The sequence below is a fragment of the Aythya marila genome, assembly GCF_965140915.1.
Source record: "Aythya marila genome assembly, chromosome: 1".
Taxonomy (NCBI): domain Eukaryota; kingdom Metazoa; phylum Chordata; class Aves; order Anseriformes; family Anatidae; genus Aythya; species Aythya marila.
Genome location: NC_139042.1, coordinates 24978174 through 24996719, shown reverse-complemented (window position 1 = coordinate 24996719; position 18546 = coordinate 24978174). Strand labels below are relative to the sequence as shown.

General features: G+C 39.2%; 1 protein-coding gene across 3 annotated transcripts in view; it reads left to right on the top strand.

The window, feature by feature from the left end:
- Window positions 1-18546, top strand: part of DCLK1 (doublecortin like kinase 1) — a 238149-nt gene that overhangs the window by 144881 nt on the left and 74722 nt on the right. For all 3 annotated transcript variants that reach the window (XM_082775454.1, XM_082775455.1, XM_082775456.1), the window contains exon 5: window positions 15171-15287. In XM_082775454.1, the coding sequence (XP_082631580.1) occupies window positions 15171-15287 (117 nt within the window). The remainder of the gene's footprint in view (window positions 1-15170; window positions 15288-18546) is intronic.

The window sequence follows — 18546 nt, the reverse complement described above, 5'->3', positions numbered from 1 at the left end:
AGCAATCGCACATCAGCTGAGCTGTAGCAATTGTCCATGTGCACATAATTTGATCTCCTTCTATTGTAGGCTCAGCTAAGCCATGTTGCACTAACTCACTTTTACCATGGATAGATGCAGATAATTGCTGTGACTCAGCTGACACTCACGGTAAGCTGCAGTAACCTCATCATCTGCTTGAGCCTTTTTTTTTTCATATTACAGCCTTAAAGCGGAGCTAAGGAAGCTTTTCATTTTGTTTGCTTTTTAAAAGATTTTTTTTCTTTTTTTCCTTTTTTTTTTTTTTTTTTTTTATGGGGTGTGGATCCGCTTTTGTGGTTGGCTCAGCCAGGTTCAGGTTCTGTGTGGTAATTCAGGGGCCACGAGGTGCAGGGGGTTACAAAGACCTGCCTCTACAGCTGCAGCTCGCACTCCTGTGAAAAGAGAAGCCCAAACTGCTCTGTCGGACACACGGGGAGCGAGAACACTCATCAACAAGCTCAGCACAGACAAGCACTTTGGAGCCACGAAACAATCTCCTGCCCACATGGGAGTCTGCAGGAAAGGGTGGGAGGTTGACGGCTTTTTGGACCTGGCCCCATTTCATCTTAATCTGCTCTGGCTCCTGATCTTTTCAAAGTCTCCCCATTGTGCGTGTGATTTCTGCTAAACATGCAGAGAAATTTTTAAGATCAAGACCATATGATATAGCAAGATTAATCTACCCTTTGGCCTTCACCTCTCCCTCCCACTGGGGGAGAGGTTTGGTTCTGCTAATTTGTCATGTTACTTTTTTTTCCCCTGCTATCATTTTTTTTCCTCCTCATGGTTCACCTAAATTGGGGATTTTGGTCCAAACACTCTCAGCATATAATGAAGATAAATAGAATTTTTCGTGTCCACTACATGCGTTTTAAAGACATCATTGTTTATTTCACCCTGTTTCAATGTGGAGAATTTGTAACTCATTTGTAGGATATAAGTGTTTTTTTCACTTTTATTATATATTGTGGCTTAGTGAATCCCTGTAGGTCTGCAAAGCAGATGTGTTAGTACAGCCGGTCTAACAGCTTCATTCCTTCCCTCATCTTCTGCAATGCAGTCAAGGTTCGGATTGTTATGATATGCAGTAATTAAATGTGAATAAATAAAATATTACCAGATAATGAAGCTGCAATCCCCTCTGTCATGTTAAATCATTGATGAGGTGCCTGTGAGTAGGATCTGTGGCTGATGATGTCTTCTGCCTTGAAGTCTGTGATGAGTTTTAGGTGCAATTGTGCAAATTTTCCCATTGTCTTTGCATCAATAGCCAGAAAAAAAAAAAAAAAAAAGACAATAAAATATATATGGGTCATCGTATCCTCCTGCCTCATCAATCCATTCCTTTCATGTTTCCTGACACTTGAATAATAATGGGAAGTGGACTGATTTTGCAGATAACAACTATGTACGTAATTCAACTGTGTTACCTTGATAGCTACTAGGTATGAAATTTGCAGGCATCGTAGAATGAAGAGTTAGGTTTGGGGGAAAAAATGCAGAGGGCCTCTATTTATCAATATGTTTTTAATATTTACCCCATGGTATATAAATTTCAGTGACGATATGAAAGAAATAATGATCAAAATTAAAATCTTTGTGTACATTTATCTGTTTCAAAGCAAGGTAGATAATGTAGATCCTACAAACCCTACTGTCCTGGAAATGAGGTATGAATTCATTATTCATACTCCTCTGAAAACTGTTGTGTCCCCATAATGGCTTTGAACCCATCTGAAATGCTACTTGTAGGTCTGTATTTTATTGTTTTATCTATAAATAACTCATAATACTTAATTTCAGCTTCCAGAAATGGGTAGTTGCACTGTATTCCTCTCACTGGTAAGGAATTTTACTTTTGTAAAGCCATGGAATATCCAGGCTTTATCAGCTGTAAATAATAGGGGTGGGAGCTCCTGTTCAAGCAAGAAGGCAACTTACACGTCAGGTTGGGCCTTTCAGAGGTGATGCTTGTGTGGAGCAGTCCAAGTTCAAAGAGCTGGTACATTACAGCTCTTCTTCACCTGTTTTGTTTGGTCACTGAGCATATGGCTCAGCCCGTCAGGTATTCCTGGCCTTAGCCTGTAACTGCTGCAGAAACGTCAGTCTCCTGTCACTGTCTGTAGGGTGATGGGGTTGAGACTGGACAATGAAAGTTCTTGAGGACTTGGTTTACTGTGTTCTCTTGTGATTTACCATTGCACTTGCATCAGTTTGTAGTACTTGTGTCCTTTTTTCTAGCATTTCCTTGTTGTTAGAACTACTTTTCCTTAGAGATGTCTCTGGTACTCTGCTTTTACATTACTGATGAACTTCACTTTCTGTCACATGAAGATAGTGGGGTAGATAATAAGTAGGAAAGAAATTGGACTGGGACTGATTGTTTTTCCTCGGTACCATTGCAGAGTTCCCGTTGTTTAATATTAGAGATGCCCAAATGGGATTTAAATAACCCCCACCCACAGTCGAGCGGTCTGTTGCAGCAGCACGGAGCTGAACATATGCTCATTTACCTTCCTGAGCTCCATTTTCCCATAGCTAGGTTGCTACCAGTTCTCGAGCTAAATCTAAGGAAATGGTATCTCCAGATCTCGGCACTGCAGTCGCACAGTAAAGATGCCTCATTAAAAAACCCCTATTTGTTCATGGCATTCTTGTAGTGTAGGAAAACATGCCTGATCTACCCAACAGAGTTCTGGCATCCGGAATTACCTTTTATCTCCACAGGTTTGCATGCAGGCACATGTAAATTTGGAGTAAGCAAACAAAGCCCAGCTTGTGGCACCTAAATAGAACCACATGCTGCAAACCTCAGCCAGCAGCACAGCTGCCAGCAAAGCTTCAGCGTGCACGCATCCCAGGAGCAATGTCAGCAGCTGCAAGCCCAACAACATTTCTGGCAGTGATGTTTTCCAGTTTAGGCCTGGCCACGCTTTACATCTCTTGCCCATCTGTTTGTTTTGCATTGTGTTACATCATCTCGATTGCAATATTTAAACTATAAAATCATCGGGGAATCATGCAGAGGGGGAAGCTGCCTTGTGCAGGTTGCCTCAGGGAGAGCTTTCTATTCATAGGACATGGTGTCAGAGAAAGTGCAGAGGCTTTTTTGTGGGAGAAACAGACATATGGGAAGCTGGGACTGACACTGACAAAACCACGGGGAGGTTGGGAGCAAATGGGAAAGTTACCACAAGGATACTTTGTCTTTGGTATTTCTGCATTTTGCTTAAGAAGCAGATCCGTGAGGTTCTCTGAAAGCTTCTTGGGTTCCAGATATTGGGGGAATAGAAACGGAGAATTTCAGGGACTATTTTACTACTGCCATTGTTGTCTCATTCAGTGTTTTGGTGGGGGGGATACTATTGTAAGAAAAGTATGTTGGAATGACTTTTCAAAGAAAATTGAGTATCTTTTTGAGAATATTTGTAGAAAATAAGTTATTAAGCATTGGCTTAGCATCAGGTCTTTACTGTTAGCTGTTCCTTATCTGTTCAGAAACAGCTTTGGAGTGTTGCATCCCTTCCAAGACTAGGAGTACTCTTACTTTAAATATTGAACAATCCCAGACTTTTAAATGCATATTTCAGAGAAATAAGACTTTAAATAAAGAACATATCTGAGAAAATTGTGGGTGATTCACAAAGAATAATATGGCAGAACTTGTTAAATTAATTATTTTTTCATCTTTCATAGTTGCTACACGACTTCAACTCAAAAGCAGCCAGTGTTTTGTCAACCCATTTGACAGCCCTCTTCAAGTACTTCGGAGAATTTCATTTTTATTTGAAACAACATAGCTCTGCATTTGAATTTCTTTGAAATTAGTAGAAAAGAAACAGGGCTAGAGATTTTCCTTTTGCCTTGCAGGCAAAAAATTACATGGGTCAAAGAATTCAAAAAGTGAGACACACCTGTGAAACATACTCATGTACAACACTGGTTACTTTATCAGCCATAGTGATGGCTTTCATTTAATTGAAGGCCAACTCAAACTGGAATTGTTTATTATCAGCTAAGTTTGTGCAATTGAGTAGTGAAATAACCTTTCAAAAAAGAGACTAAAAACAACAATCCACTGAAATGTATAATACAATAAATAATATCTGTTATTTTAAAATGTATAGCGTAAAAGCATTGCTTCCAACAATAACCCATCTGAATGTATATAAATACAGTCCTATTAATAGATAGTTAACATTCCTCCTGTCCTCACTTGTTTACCCGTTGCATGTTGATCATCATTTAAGCATCAGCTGCAAGTTAAGCTGTAATCCTTCCTTGATATGTTTAAGGTCCAGACTGCTTCAGAAGATGGTGTGGGCGAACATATTTTTGGTTGGTTGGCTTTTATTTTGTTTCTTTATGATAGCTACTAACTGGGCTAGCATTTGTGAGGTTTTGTGTTTTGTTTTTGTTTGTTTGTTTGTTTGTTTGTTTTTGTTTTTTGCTTTTGTTTTAAATATGGACATGCCCGTTAAAGAAAAAACATGTTTCTAGAGCAGATTGAGTTGCGGGAGATAGAGGTGTGCCTCCTCAAGCAACTCTAGCAGCACATCAGTTCTGCTAGAGTAAGGAACGATGTAATCCCTGAAGTCAGTATGGACCTGTTTCTCTCAGTATTAAGTTACATCATATCATAGGTTTGGAATGAGTGTTACATCCTAATGGTATGAGAGGATGTTGGCCAACAAGATCCTGAACTGTCTGTGAAGGAAAATGTCTGCATATTTTGGGATATAATTTCTGTTAGTGCCCTGCACTAGAGGAATTCTTAAAGCTAATCAATTGTCTGGTTTTTGAAGACAAATAAAAGATTTATCTCTCAATAGTCACTCTACTCAGGAAATTATACTGATTTTAATTTATCCATTAAGCAAGCACTCTTCCCTTGATAATAATGCTCTTGGACTTAAAGTCAGTTTTATATTAGAGTGCGTCTCTTCCTTTTACTTATCTTTCAGCTAAATCCAGACAGAAGTGCTGACAGTGAAGAACCTTTTGAGTACCTTGTATGAGTCATAGTAGGAAGAGTTAATCAAAAGAACCATAGAAGGGATCTGATAGGTCCCAGAGGAGGACCTGCTATACCCCAAATTGTCTTTACAGGTTTCTGACTAACCTGTTTGCATCAAATTGTAGTTGGGGAAAATCAACAGGTCCTCTACATGATGTGTTCCAGTTCTTCCTCTTCCTTGCAGTTAAAAAAATGTTTCCTTGTGTCATTAATCATCTGGAATTATTTCTAGAAACTTAAGATCATTCTATTTTCTCTTATTACTGAAGTAGGAATTATTTTTCTTTCTTCTTTTTTCGCAATTTGTTATGTACTAAAGGCTGCTATTTTTTGCCTTTTAACCTGTATTCTGAGCTAATGATCCCATTTAATCATAGAATATCCAAGTTCGAAGGGACCCACAGGGGTCATCGAGTCTAGCTTGTGGGTCCCCAGAGGACCACCCAAAAAATAAAAATAAATCAGATTTAGATTACGTCTTTTTCATTGGTCATGTTTCCAAGAGTTGTGATCTTTCTTGATGTTCGCTCGACCCTCTCGAGATGAAAACCACATTTCTGAACAGGTTACACAAAAGTACATTTGTTGTGGTAGCAAATTGTTCAGTAGCACTAAGGAGAACAGAATAATGCAGGTGTCTTCCACACAGTGCTCCTGTTCATATCAGCAGGATGATGATTCCTTGGGCTGAGTAGTTGGCTTCAGATTCAGCACGTGTCCCACTTAAATCCCTCTTTGCAGAGCTGTTGTCTAGCATCTATGCAACCAATTCAAATAGTGAGTTGGCTTCAACCTTGTTTCTGTTGCTTATTTTCCTGGATTTGGTCATTCTGCTTTGGACATTTTCAATTGTATCCTTTTTTATTGTTGTTGTTGTTGTTGCTCTCTTGTGCTTATAGTTTTATGTATGGTGATGCCATCTCCAGATTTAAAATGTATTCTAAGCTTATTAATGAAAATATTGGTTAGTACTAGGCTCAGAAACAACCCTGCTGAGCTCCTCAGCTCCTTCTCAAACCTAGGAGAGAATAAGCTATTAGTAACTACTCTGGATTTGTTTTCTAATACCCATCTTAAATGCAATTTCTGTAGATGATATTTGCCTAAATTGGGGTTTGGGTTTCAAATTCCAGATTAAAAAAAAAACTTTTTCATCTCTTCTTCTCCCCCCTATTATGCTGTCATGGAAAGGCCAATTTGATGCAGTTTGTTCTCGATAAAACTATTTTAGACTATTGAACATAGTTTTTAATATATTCTAAGCTTTGGATTGTTTGTTTCCTTTATAACTTTGTATTTTGATGGAACAACAAAATGGCTAAGGTTGTAAGAGACCTCTGGAGATCGTCATATCCACCACCCCTTCCTGCCCAAGCAGGGACACCCAGAGCAGGCTGCCCAGGCCCACGTCCAGGCGGCTTTTGGAGCTCCCCAAGGAGGAGACCCCACAGCCTCTCTGGGCAGCCTGTGCCAGGGCTCCGTCACCCGCCCAGCACAGCAGTGCTGCCTGGTGCTCAGAGGGAGCCTCCTGGGTGCCCGGCTGTGCCCATGGCCTCCTGGCCTGGCACTGGGCACCACTGAGCAGAGCTTGGCTCTGTCCTCTCTGCACCCTCCCTTCACATTCTTTTTTTCTGGAAACTCAAGTTACACTGACTGTTCCACAACTCCCAGCTTACTGCTTTGTCCCATTTTTTTAAGATATGCACTTGATATTTTTTTCTAGTCTCTTGGAACTTCACTTGCCCTTCACAATTCTGAAAACAGGCACCTGATAGCTTAAAGATTGTCCCTAAGTGGTCTGCACGTCTAGCCAATTTGCAAATGTTTATCTGAGGACTCTCTCTTACCTATTCTGCTTGTAGTGTTCTAATCCCTCTGTTGCTAAGTTTACATTATCTGCATAATTGCAGGTAGTCTTTCTAAAGCAAATTGAAACAACAGCATCAAAACAACAAGTTAAATAGCTGGCTTCTCAGATTTGTCTGCTTTAATGATTAGTTTTTATTTGTATATTTTCTTTTTTGTGCAAGACTTCTTACTAATCTAATCTATTAAATGTGTGAGTGCGATGGGAATTTGGTTTGTGCTTAACCTTTGTGACAATAATCTTTATCCCAGTATAGCGTGTTTTGTTTCTTTGGGAAAAAAGTTTTTAAAACTTTACTCTGCCTGATAAAGTAATTTCAGTGATAAGTTCATCATAAATAAGAAGATTTACTCAGAAAAGCTTTAAAAGCAGAAATAAATAGGACATTTGGTCTAAACACATTTTTTTCATTCTCACCACAAATCAGAAGGTATAACCTGAAACGTCCAAGAAACCTGGTTAAGTGTGTTCAAGTTGACCATTTCGAATGGGTGCTTCTCAGTAATACCTTAACCGATGCTTTCCACGTGCAGCCAGCGTTCTGCAAATGAGGACTTTTTACTTTTCTAACTGCAGAAGGGCCTTAAGCTTATAAACTTCCAAAACAGTCACTTGAGAATGAAGACAGGTTAGTACAAATGGTAGTCTTTAGACAGCAGATAGCAAGCAGTACCAAAACCCCAGTATTTTTGGGCTGCAACATTGTCACTTCCATTGTGCTGGAATCCAAAAAAATATGATGGAATGCCTGTATACTTGATGCTTAGGATGATGTTAATATTTACCATATGCACTGGATTGGGAGTCTGTTTATTCTCAAAGTAAGGAACAAGATGATTTTTAATAGGTAATATGACAAATATTACCTCTCTGCGCTGAGTAAGAAAGCAAACCATTGATCTTGCTGAACAGAAAATTTAAGAAATACTGAATTTGTTCTGTCCTCTCACTTCATCGCCAACTGTGTGAATAAAACAATGCCAAGAAAATGCCATCCAATTTGTGTGGATAAAGTAAAGGCACTCCAATGATGGATGTTTCTCCTGAGGTCTTTGAGGGATAGATAATACCTGCTGTTAAAGTATATGCCCAATAAATATGCATTTGTCACAGAAAGAAAAAGAAGCCTTTGGCCATGTCTTTGTTTCAGGAAGAATAATGCTGAGTTCATATATAAAAATCATTCTCTTGATTGTAGTTGTAGTCAGCTGTATCATAATCGTTTCAGTTAAATGTAACTTTTCATCATCTTGGTCAGTTCAGGTCAGGTGGTATGCCACCGGAATGGGTTCTGAATACAGGGGCAAACATGAGGAACATCTGTATAAGCACTGGAACAGCTCCGGTGAGGTATCTTGAACAAGCAACGTTAATTAAAATCTCTGAAAATGAAGCAGAGTATGTGGCAAGACACGCGAGACATACGTGTTAAAGACTACGTGTGTGTTTAGAGGTGTGTTTTAGCTATAGCAAATGAATTCTCTTTTTCAACTCAGTCTTCAAGCTTTTTAAACATAATTTCTGATAATGCTGTTTCAGAAAGTAGCATTTTACACATAAAAATTCATTCACATGGTTTCAGTAGGAAATATTTCAGATTCATTTAGACAACCAGGTTTTGAAGAAGTCTTCTAATTTTCTCTGCCTACAAATGCAGTTAGAAAATATTTAGATGATATGATGTTGTGCCTTGTCAGTGAAGCTATTGAATGACAAGAAAATTTTTATTATTATTATTTTTTAATCTCCGTATTATCACTGCTCTGGGGTGGAATTTTTCTGTCTCTGTCAAAAAGTAAAATTTAATATTATAGCATTTATATAGCGAAAAATAAGTGATTCTGACAAAAAGGTTGACACTTGGAGAAGGTAGGAAGATAAAATCTGTTCGTAGTATGATCACAGACTACAGCAAAAAAAACTTATATTGAGTAAAAGAGCCCAGCCCCACACAAAGATACTGCTTGTAGTTAAGGTATGTCCACCAGTTCTCAAACTCTGTAATCCCTACCTGGTCATTTCATGAATAAGATTAATCTTTTCTAATTTACAGGTTCCTAAGATAAGTCATGGAAACCAGCATGTTCTGTTGGCTGTGGAAGGATTGTAGGGTGAATAGTTCATACCTATACATCATATTTTTAGCTGTCGAACAGTAAATGAGTTCAATCCTGCCATCAGTGTCTTTAAATTACGGAGAAAGGAGCATGTTTGAAGATAAAGTAGGAGATACTTGAAGCATTGTTTTGATTACACATGCAATCAATATCTCTTCCTATTAAAACTTTCTGGTTGATTTCACAGAAATTGGAAACAAATAAGGGCTTTGAAAGTTGGGAATTAGAATCAGAAATTAGTGATAATAAATGATATTCCAGTCAGATTTGCAAATACTGAATTCACACACACATTATTTCTAACTTACAAAGCATTTTTGGAGTGGTACCTACATATGAATGCATTGTTAGGTTGGGTGAATCTATTTAGACTCCTAACAGCTTGCAGATTATTCTATGAAGCTTTTCTCTCATCAGTGAATATTTATCCCTGTTTCAGAATTGGAGAATGCTCATTCACGTTAACGAAAATTTAGCTTTTTCAGTAAAACCATGTTTCTCAGAAAAAAAAAAAAAAAAGGCTACATATTTGCTACTACAAATGTTTGGCACGGTTTAAATAAACAGTATTCCTAATCTTTATCATGAGCAGAGGGCTGGTTGCTGATTAGAAATCAAACCAAACGATAGGATATCTCAAAAAAACATGTGTTTACAGTGGCAGATAGCTTAGTGCATGGGATAAAACTTTAGGATTTTGTATTCTACCCATACATCACTGTCCATCTGCATCAGAAACACATTGAACGGGAAGACATGCAGAACAAAATTAAAGTCGGCACAACCATGAAAACAGATGATGAGAAAATGCTTAAGCCCCTGTGAAACTCTCTCTCTTTCCTTTCTGGGAACTGGTTGATAGTTACCCTTTTGAACATGTCATAATTACAAGTCATAGCTGCCAGTGCTACATCTGTAGGGTTGAGTGAATTGCATTATGTATCGATGCCACTAGAGAGGGCGATACCATTTCCCTTTTGCCGAAGAGAGTGAAATTTAGTTCTGCAAACAGAAGATTACTGTTTTTAGTTGAAGGCATGAATGCAACTAAAAAGTAAAATCTTATTAGCTGCATTACGAATTAGCTACATGGAACAAATCACTCAACATTAAAAGCTAAAATCTGGGGTAATGATCTACTGATTGGCCTGAGGACATTGCTAGTGAGGCTAACATCTTTAAGCAGTGGTAAAAGGTACAAGCCTCAGGCTTAGAGTAAAGTGGCTTACCAACAAGCATGGACATCGCTGATCCTCCTGCCTTGCTTATCTGTAGGATACAGCTGTTGTTGAAACCAAGTTAAATGTTCTCATCCCGGAGAAACAGATTGGCAGGGATACCAAAAAATAAGTATCTGTCCCCTACACACAGCCCTCAAAAAAGGCAAAATGCAACAGAGAGTGATGCTTTAGCCCAGAAAGAACTCGAGAAGTTCATACAGTCAACTTCTGAGTAGCTGACAAGTAAACCTTTTTGATCTCATGGTGATTTAGACAACTTTTCGCAACCTTCTCTAGCAACATGTTAAATTCATTCGTTTTCTGACACATTTATTGCAGATTAGTTACTCTCTGCTGCTTTCTTGCCATTGTAAAGTTTAATGAACATAAAAGCTAATTAAGCATTTTGGAAATGGAACATCACATTCAAATCTCACGCCTGGAGACTGGAGTTGTTATGATTCTGCGCATTAGCATCCCTGAATTACCTCGTGCTTATACTACGTACATTTGAGAACAGGAATAATCAGGAGCTTGCAAGTATCTTGGGCTTCCTACTAGTTGTACCAGTTGCTACCACTCATTAGCATCACCGTGCAATCTCAGGAACTTTCTGTTCCTTGTCTTGGCCCAAAGGTGTCTCAGCAATGTCACATAGTAGCCTTGGGATATTTCCTCTTTTTTTTTTTTTTTTCCTCAGCCTTACTGTTGTTAATGTCCATTAAATGCCTCAGACCTCTGTGGTAATATTGCATGCTGTAAAGGGACTGCAGTGCTACATTGTTAGTCTCACTGCTGGTAGTCTGTGTTTATCGTCCCCTACTTTGTAGTTCGGTCTGTAGCTACACAATGGAACATCTTACTGCAAGATGTTTTGGCTGGAAAACATTCTTATTTATCTGATATTCTGAGTTGGAAAGCAATAAAGTCTGGGATCAGACCTTGAAATTGACCTTCTTTTGCTTACCATGGGTATCATCATTTTGTTGCTTTAATCTTCATCGATGGTGAGAGGAAGGACCAGAGCTTTGTGAAACGTTTCTTTCCTCACTGAACACACGATAGAAAAATGTCATGTTTTCCCCTTGCTGAGCATGCCAACATGAGTGAGAAAGACAGCATAACTGTCTTCTGTCAGGAGTTCAGATCTATTTCTGGTACAGTTTTGGCATCAAAAGAAAATTGGGGAAAAAAATGCTATTCTGTTTCATGGCTTACAAAGCACCTGTTGTAGTTATGGGAACACTGCTGGTGAGGAGAGAGTAAGTACATATTTCTGTACCCGTATAGATACTGAGTAGAAAGTATCGTTTTAAAAACCACACTGTTTTGTTTTGTTTTCCCTTCTTCTTTATGTACACATCGTTTTCCTGTAGAAACTGGCAGATTATGGTGATGTCTTAGAGGAGACAAGCCGTGGTTGTGTGGTTACTGAGTGGGATCTTTGCCTGCAGTAAAACTTAATTTTCCAAACTTAATGTGACAACATAATTGCATACATAAACTGTTCATGGGAGCTCAGACCTTTTTGCAACAAGTACCATGGTAGTATGGTGCCTGCAAGTCTTTTTAGTGTTTGTGAGCATGAGTTGCCTTGGCCCTGGTGTGTGTAGCACTGAAGGTTTGCCTGTATCTGCAGCACATGCCATTGCCCATGCCTTTTATGAATAAACTTGTAAACCTAGAGGAAAAATGGCTTTTGACAAAACTTACCTTGGGCTTCACAGTGGTGGTTGAACAGTGAGAGTATTGAACTATGATCTTTTAAAACTTCACAACCTGGAAATTATTATGGTGAGGAAAAAGAAAATCGTGCCAAAGACGTTCATAGCTGATTTTAAAATGGTTTGTACAAGTAGAAAAACAAGGAAAGAGGGGAAAAGTCTCTGACAGACTAGAAAAGAGAGAAAGCCCTGGCAGCAAAAGATGCTAACAGATCCAGGGCTGTGCGAGCAGGAGCAGATCCAGTAGAGAGAGGGAGGTAGCCAGGCCCCTCTGCTCAGCATGTGGGAGGCCACGTCTGGGATAGTCTCCAGTTTCAGGCCCCCCAGTTCAAGGCAGGCATCACTAATTTGGACAGAGTTAGCAGAGGACCATCATGACGATGTGTGGCTGGAGCACTGGCCATGTGAGGAGAAGCTGATGGAGCCCAGTTCAGCCTGGGGACAGGATGACCCTGGGACAACCTCCCAGCAGCACCCAGTGCCTGTGGAGAAGTGTTGGATCTCCACCAAGCAGGCTGAGTCGGGCTCATCATGGTGTTGGGTGGTAGGAAGAGGCTTCTCTAGGCTAAAAAGTCCAAGCACTCTCAGCATGTCCTCACAGGAGAGGTGCTCCAGTTCCTTCATCACCTCTGAGGTCCTCCACTGGGCTCTTCACAGTATGTCCAGGTCTTCCTTGTACTGGGGAGCCCGGAACTGGAGACAGTACTCCAGGTATGGCCTCATCTACATGTGGTCACCCAAAAGGGTTTCTTCTCCAGTGGGAAAAGATTCATTTTTCAGCTAGCTGTGGAAGGTGGGTTTCTCCTAGAATACTATGCCACTACTGCAGGGTTACTCAAATAACAGGTTATGGTCTATATTGGGCCCATCAGGGCAACCTGCAGCCCACGCCTAACATCACTCTTTATAAAGGGGACTGTCAGTAGTGAGGGGTGGTCAAATCTCCTGATGGCTCCCAGCCTTCCTCTTTCCTACAAACAGTAACACCCTTCCATAGCATATAAGCGTGAGCACTTTTGCCAGGGGAGAAGGAAAATGGTGACAAAACAGCTCTGCATTTCAGTTCACACATATCTTCTTTGTCCACGTGTGACGAAGCTCAGGTGAAGGAGAATTACTTTATTATTTTCTTTCATTTCTGAATCTGTTGGGTGAAAATAAGTGCTGTCTTGTATATTGTCTGAGGCAGGATTTTATCAGTAGGATAGAAACATAAATTGGATGTGCATTTAGGTGCCTATTCTTGTCTTTCATACTACCTTCTACGTGGTCCTTTGCAGTAATGTGAGGAGAAATACATGTTTGAATGGAGAATCTTATCTCTAATCTCATTCTGACTCTGGGCGGTTATAAGGTATCCGAAACTTAAATAAGAGTTAATAATTGTAGTAAGATGAGAGATAAGGTGCAGTGTGTAGCATGAATTGCAAGAAAAGGAGGCAGATACTGTGTTCTGCATATGATGAAAGTAGAGGAAGGCCTCTTACATAGTAGAGGATGTTACGTTAAGTAGCTGACTGTTTTCCTCATAGGCTCTTAAGCCAATGACTGTAGTCTAATGGTTTCTGATTGTTTGGATCATTCTATTTTAGGTTTTCTTTTGTTGTTGTTGTTCTTTTGTTTTATTTTCCATTACAACAGGCAGTTATCTTCCTGACTGATTCCTGTGAATGGGGACTTGCACCGGGATGACGTCTTAATTTTACAAGATCAAACATTCTGTAATTCTATATTGGCTGTTAGGTGTTTCGTTGCTTGCTTTAACGATGAGATTAGCCATCAATGAATTGCATAAAAAGTCAACAGAAAGAAATGAGCTGCTATTTGGCATTAGGAAGATGGGAGAGTTTAGGAAGAAAGGCTTCTTGGTAAGACCAGGGCTTTTCATGGTCCTCTGTGCTCTCAGCTGTGCCGGGCATTCCTTCAGTAACGCATCAGTTCTTGCTTCCATTTCCTTCAACAGCTTGACGACAGACAAGCAGTTAGGGCAGCCAAGAGAAATACACTTCATGACATCATTCTCTGGTGGATATATTTAAGTTAATTAGTTATGCTCAATTTTATTTCTTTGTTCTCTAATCTGTCTAAACTATGTTACAGGCTCCACTGATCATCTGTGAAGACTAAATAATGTGCAGGCTTGTACATAGTATTTTCTGACTAGGGAGGAAAAAAAAAAAGTCTTGTTTATTTCTCTTAACCTATTTTGAGAAACTTAACCATGGGAAGAAAATGGGGAACAGGTCTGATACAGAAATAAATGTCTATTTATTTTTAAACAAGTATACTGACATTGAGAGGTGAATACAGTGTAAACATTGCTGCAGACTTATAATAGTATACTGGCTAAGAAGTGGAAATTTTTTTTTTTTTTCCCCTGACTGTATAATATGTCTGGTGATTAATTTAGTATCCATTATGACTGCAAGATATCAGCTTTATGCACACCCAGTTCTTTCATCCTCAGGCCAAGAACCATTTTGCAGGCGTAATGCAAGAATGCCTACAGAGCCGTGTGGGTGTATGTAAACTCTAACCTGAACATCTTGCAGTGTTCTCAAGTGGGAGGGTAATTTCGCCTCTTCATTGATTTTACTGATGTCTCTTATGAGCAAGTAGTGCCATTTCCCTCAACCTGTGATGAATTGCGTGTGCCCACAATGTGGGCTGTTGCTCACCAGAGGATTAAGCAGGAGCAACAAACCTGCTTCACTTTTCTTCAAACCTTTCATGAGTGACAGACACCTGCGTCATCTTCTTCAGTCTTAACATTTTGATATATAAGAGCAGCCTTCCGGTTCTGCTAGAGGAGACTGCCTAGGCTGGCAAAAATGCTTACATTGCAACTGGATCATTTACAAGAAACCACTGCATTACTTGTGCTGAAATCTTCAAAAGCAAAAAAAAAAAAAAAAAAAAATTGTGTCGTCTCGGCACTGTTAAATTAAGCAATCCTAAGTACCTGCAGTAACCATGGTATCTGAAAGTCTGGATTGCTGCAGCAGTTCTTTGTCTGCAAAGTGGTACATACTGTACTTGGATTTTAATGGAGCCATTTATACAGATTTTATATTTTCCCATAAAACTCCTCAAGATGAATGAAAACAAGCGTGGGCTAAGTGTTTGTGCTTTTCATGCTCTTTCTGCTTCAGAATCTTGCTGGCTTTCTTAATTGCTAACTTATGCGGTTTCTTTGTCTTGCAGAATGTCGGGTGGTGAAATCTACTTCCTATACCAAAATAGCTTCAAGTTCACGTAGGAGCACCACCAAGAGCCCGGGTCCATCCCGACGCAGCAAGTCTCCTGCTTCTACCAGCTCAGGTAAAGCAAGCGAGAAATCTTTCTTAAAAAACAGCAGCCTGTTTCAATACAATTAGCAATGTGCTTAAAATACCACATTTCTGGCAAGAACTGTGTGTAAAATAGTTGATAGTAAAAATTCACTTATTTTCTCAGTTGCATTTGAGATAGTGTCTTTCCAGTATAAAAGAATTCTTCAGTGTTTTACGGATCATACTCTTGCATTACTCTCTTAGTTTTCCTTCATTGTTCTTGCATGATTTTGCTTCCAGTACTTAAAGACTGACAAAAAGAAGTATCCCTTCTACTAAGAACTGAATAAAAATGCAGAAAGTAGTCAAAGTTACTCAGTGTAGGATCTGTGCTTGCAAATGGTTGATTTCATAATTTATTTTGTATTTTGTTTCTGGGGAAGTTATGAGCCAACAGCAAGGAATGGATAGGTAAAAGACAATTCGCATGCTGAGGAGAGGGACAGAGCAAGGACAGAACGCAAATACAGATGTGAATGTGAGGTGCATTGATAGCTGAGGAAGAGATAAATCAGTGTTGACTGAACAAGCCAATGGTACAGGCTGTAGAAGGCTCAGCAAAAAGCTTTAAAAAGTTCTAATTCTGTCTGAAGGGCCTTGCTTTGGCTGCTTTCGCAGCTTCTCCCACCATGTAGTTTATGACTAGTTCCCTCCTGCAGCTTCTTCCCAAGCATAACAAATAAATAAACAAAAGTACATTAGACAACATGCCAGAATAATTTGCTTGCAAATACGAATAATATTTGATATGAGCAAGTTAAGTAGACCCAATCCAGCATGTGCAGCATGGCTTGTGAATACAGATGTTGAAAGAGACAAACATTAGAGCTGTCTGAGAGCCACCTCACTATTTCCTGCCTTACGTCTTTTGTCTCTGGGGAAGTGATCATCATACTGGACCTCTCTCTTACCTGCATCCAGTCCTTAGGGAAAAGAGAAGTAGTGATCAGAATGGTCCAGCTACCCAGGTGCTCCTAGATGGTTTCAAAGAGGGGAAGTATGGACCAACTGGAACCATATTTCCACAAGAAGAGTAAACCGAGAAAAAAGACATCCTTGCTCAGGGAAGGAGAAAAGTGGGGGAGACACAATGAGACAGAGGCGCAGATGTGGGTAGCGAAGCTAGGAGGCAGTGTGCCTCCCACGCATCCTAAGAACAGCTGAAATAGAGAAGCCTGAAAAGAAGTGATGGGAACAGGTATGAATTGTGAGGAAGAGCCTCACAGACTGGCTTTTAAACATATTTTAAGCTACTTTCTTTGTAGCTTGATGGAATAAAGTTAAATTAAACTTTAGCAAGGGGGGCCCTATTTGGTGTGTGGATGTTACAGGTGTTTTGTTTTGTTCTGTTTTGTTTTTTTTTCCAAATAGTAGCAGGAGAATGCAGGAGAAATATTAAGTGAGTAAATCTTAATCTCATGCAGAGAGAGATTAAAAAAAAAAAAAAAAAACAACTAAAATATAGCAATTAGTAGGTTTTTTTTAAATATACAGTTTGATGTTAGACTCTGCACTAAAAAACAGTGCAAAGAAAACACCTGCTTTCAGGTATTAAATAAAAAATAAAATTATCCAAAGAAGTGCAGAAAATGTAGATTTCAATGTTTTGCTGTCCAATAAGCCTAAAAAAGCTGTCTGCTAATTGGAATTACGTACATGTGGCTGTAGCAGAATATAGAAATTACTGTCTAGTGCACATATGAGCAGATGATTTTTTCTATGTTGCTTACATTAAGCATCTCACTATTAAGAGCGGCTCCTAAATGACCAGTACATATCTGAAAGTTACACTTTTGCTGTGTTTTTGTTAACTGCTGAGTATATATGCGTATTTTTTTTATTCTGTGCTCTTAAACTGCTTTTAGTTGTTGTTTTTTTTTTTTTTTTTTTTTTTTTTTTTTTTTATATATACTTTTTTTTTAAGCGAACAACTCCTGTCAGGGTTTTTTTTCTCATTAGGTATAAACATAAAAAATAGTTGAGAAAGGGTTGATTCTCTGCTCCAGTCACAGGCAACATATATATATAAGTGCATATACATATATACATACACATTATATATACATTTCAAAATAAAGCTGTATCATTTTGTGAAGAGTTACATAGTAAAAAGCAGCAAGTTGAGAAAAGAAGTAATACTGGGTAGGCAGAAAGTATTATTGATTGTGTGCCCTTTTAAAAAAAAGCCAAACGAGCTATATAGAGAGGAATGGGTTGCTAATTAGAAAGAATGTGATTCCTCGTTTGGTTCTTACTGCATTCTTAAAAGTTTGCACATTCTTGCTAAGGAAAAGGATCAGATGCCTGGTTCAGTCATCAATTCTTGCCCTTATCGAGATAATACACATGGATAACCACACGGGTCAAAACAAGGATATTGTATAGATGTTCAGAAATGTAAAAATAACAGTTAGATATTAAAACTGTCAAAATCCTAAAATGAAGGGATATCAGTTACCTTTAATTCTCTGCTACATGCATCTATAGTATGTTGTAATCTTTGATGTAGGTAGTCAGTATTACTTTGTTTCTCTTCTAGCAAAGGATAGCTGATAGGAATTCATCATTTTTAGAGTTAATGAAGGCACTGTCTTTGGGTTGTTTACACATTGTTAGAGGAATGAATGTGTAAATGAGGCTAGGAAATGAGAACAGACTGCTTTGGCTTAAGCACCTAAATATCCTCAGGAACTGTTCCCCTCTTTGGCACAGAATTACAAATGATAAGTGAACTAAGTCTGACTTTGATTGAACTAAATGTTTATAAATTGCATTGAAGTCCATGAGGTGCTTGTTCTGAGCAAATAGCGGTATGGAGTTGCCCACATTTTCCCCAATAGCTTCTGAAGTTGTTGACAGAAATTGAAGGGAGTAGTTTTGTGGTGTGTCTGGCAGGTGGGTTGCTTGGTTTTCTTTAATGTCTGTGTCTCAGTTTCACACCTATAAGTATGGAGAAATACTCTATTACCAAAACTGGTGCTTTGAAGATGTATTGGGTTTACATGGCAAGGTTTGTTAGCAGGTGGGCTGCAGTGGTGGCTTCTGTGAGAAAGGCCCAGCAGCTGCCCCATGTCAGATCAGAGCCAGCTCCAGCCAGCTGGGACCTGCTGCTGGCCAGAGCTGAACCATGAACGCTGCTGATTGTGGCTCTGGGAGAACAGAGTTAAGAAAGGGACAAAAACTGCTGTGCAACAGCAGCTGGGAGAGAGGGGTGAAAAGCAGCCCTGCAGACCCCAAGCCAAGGTCAG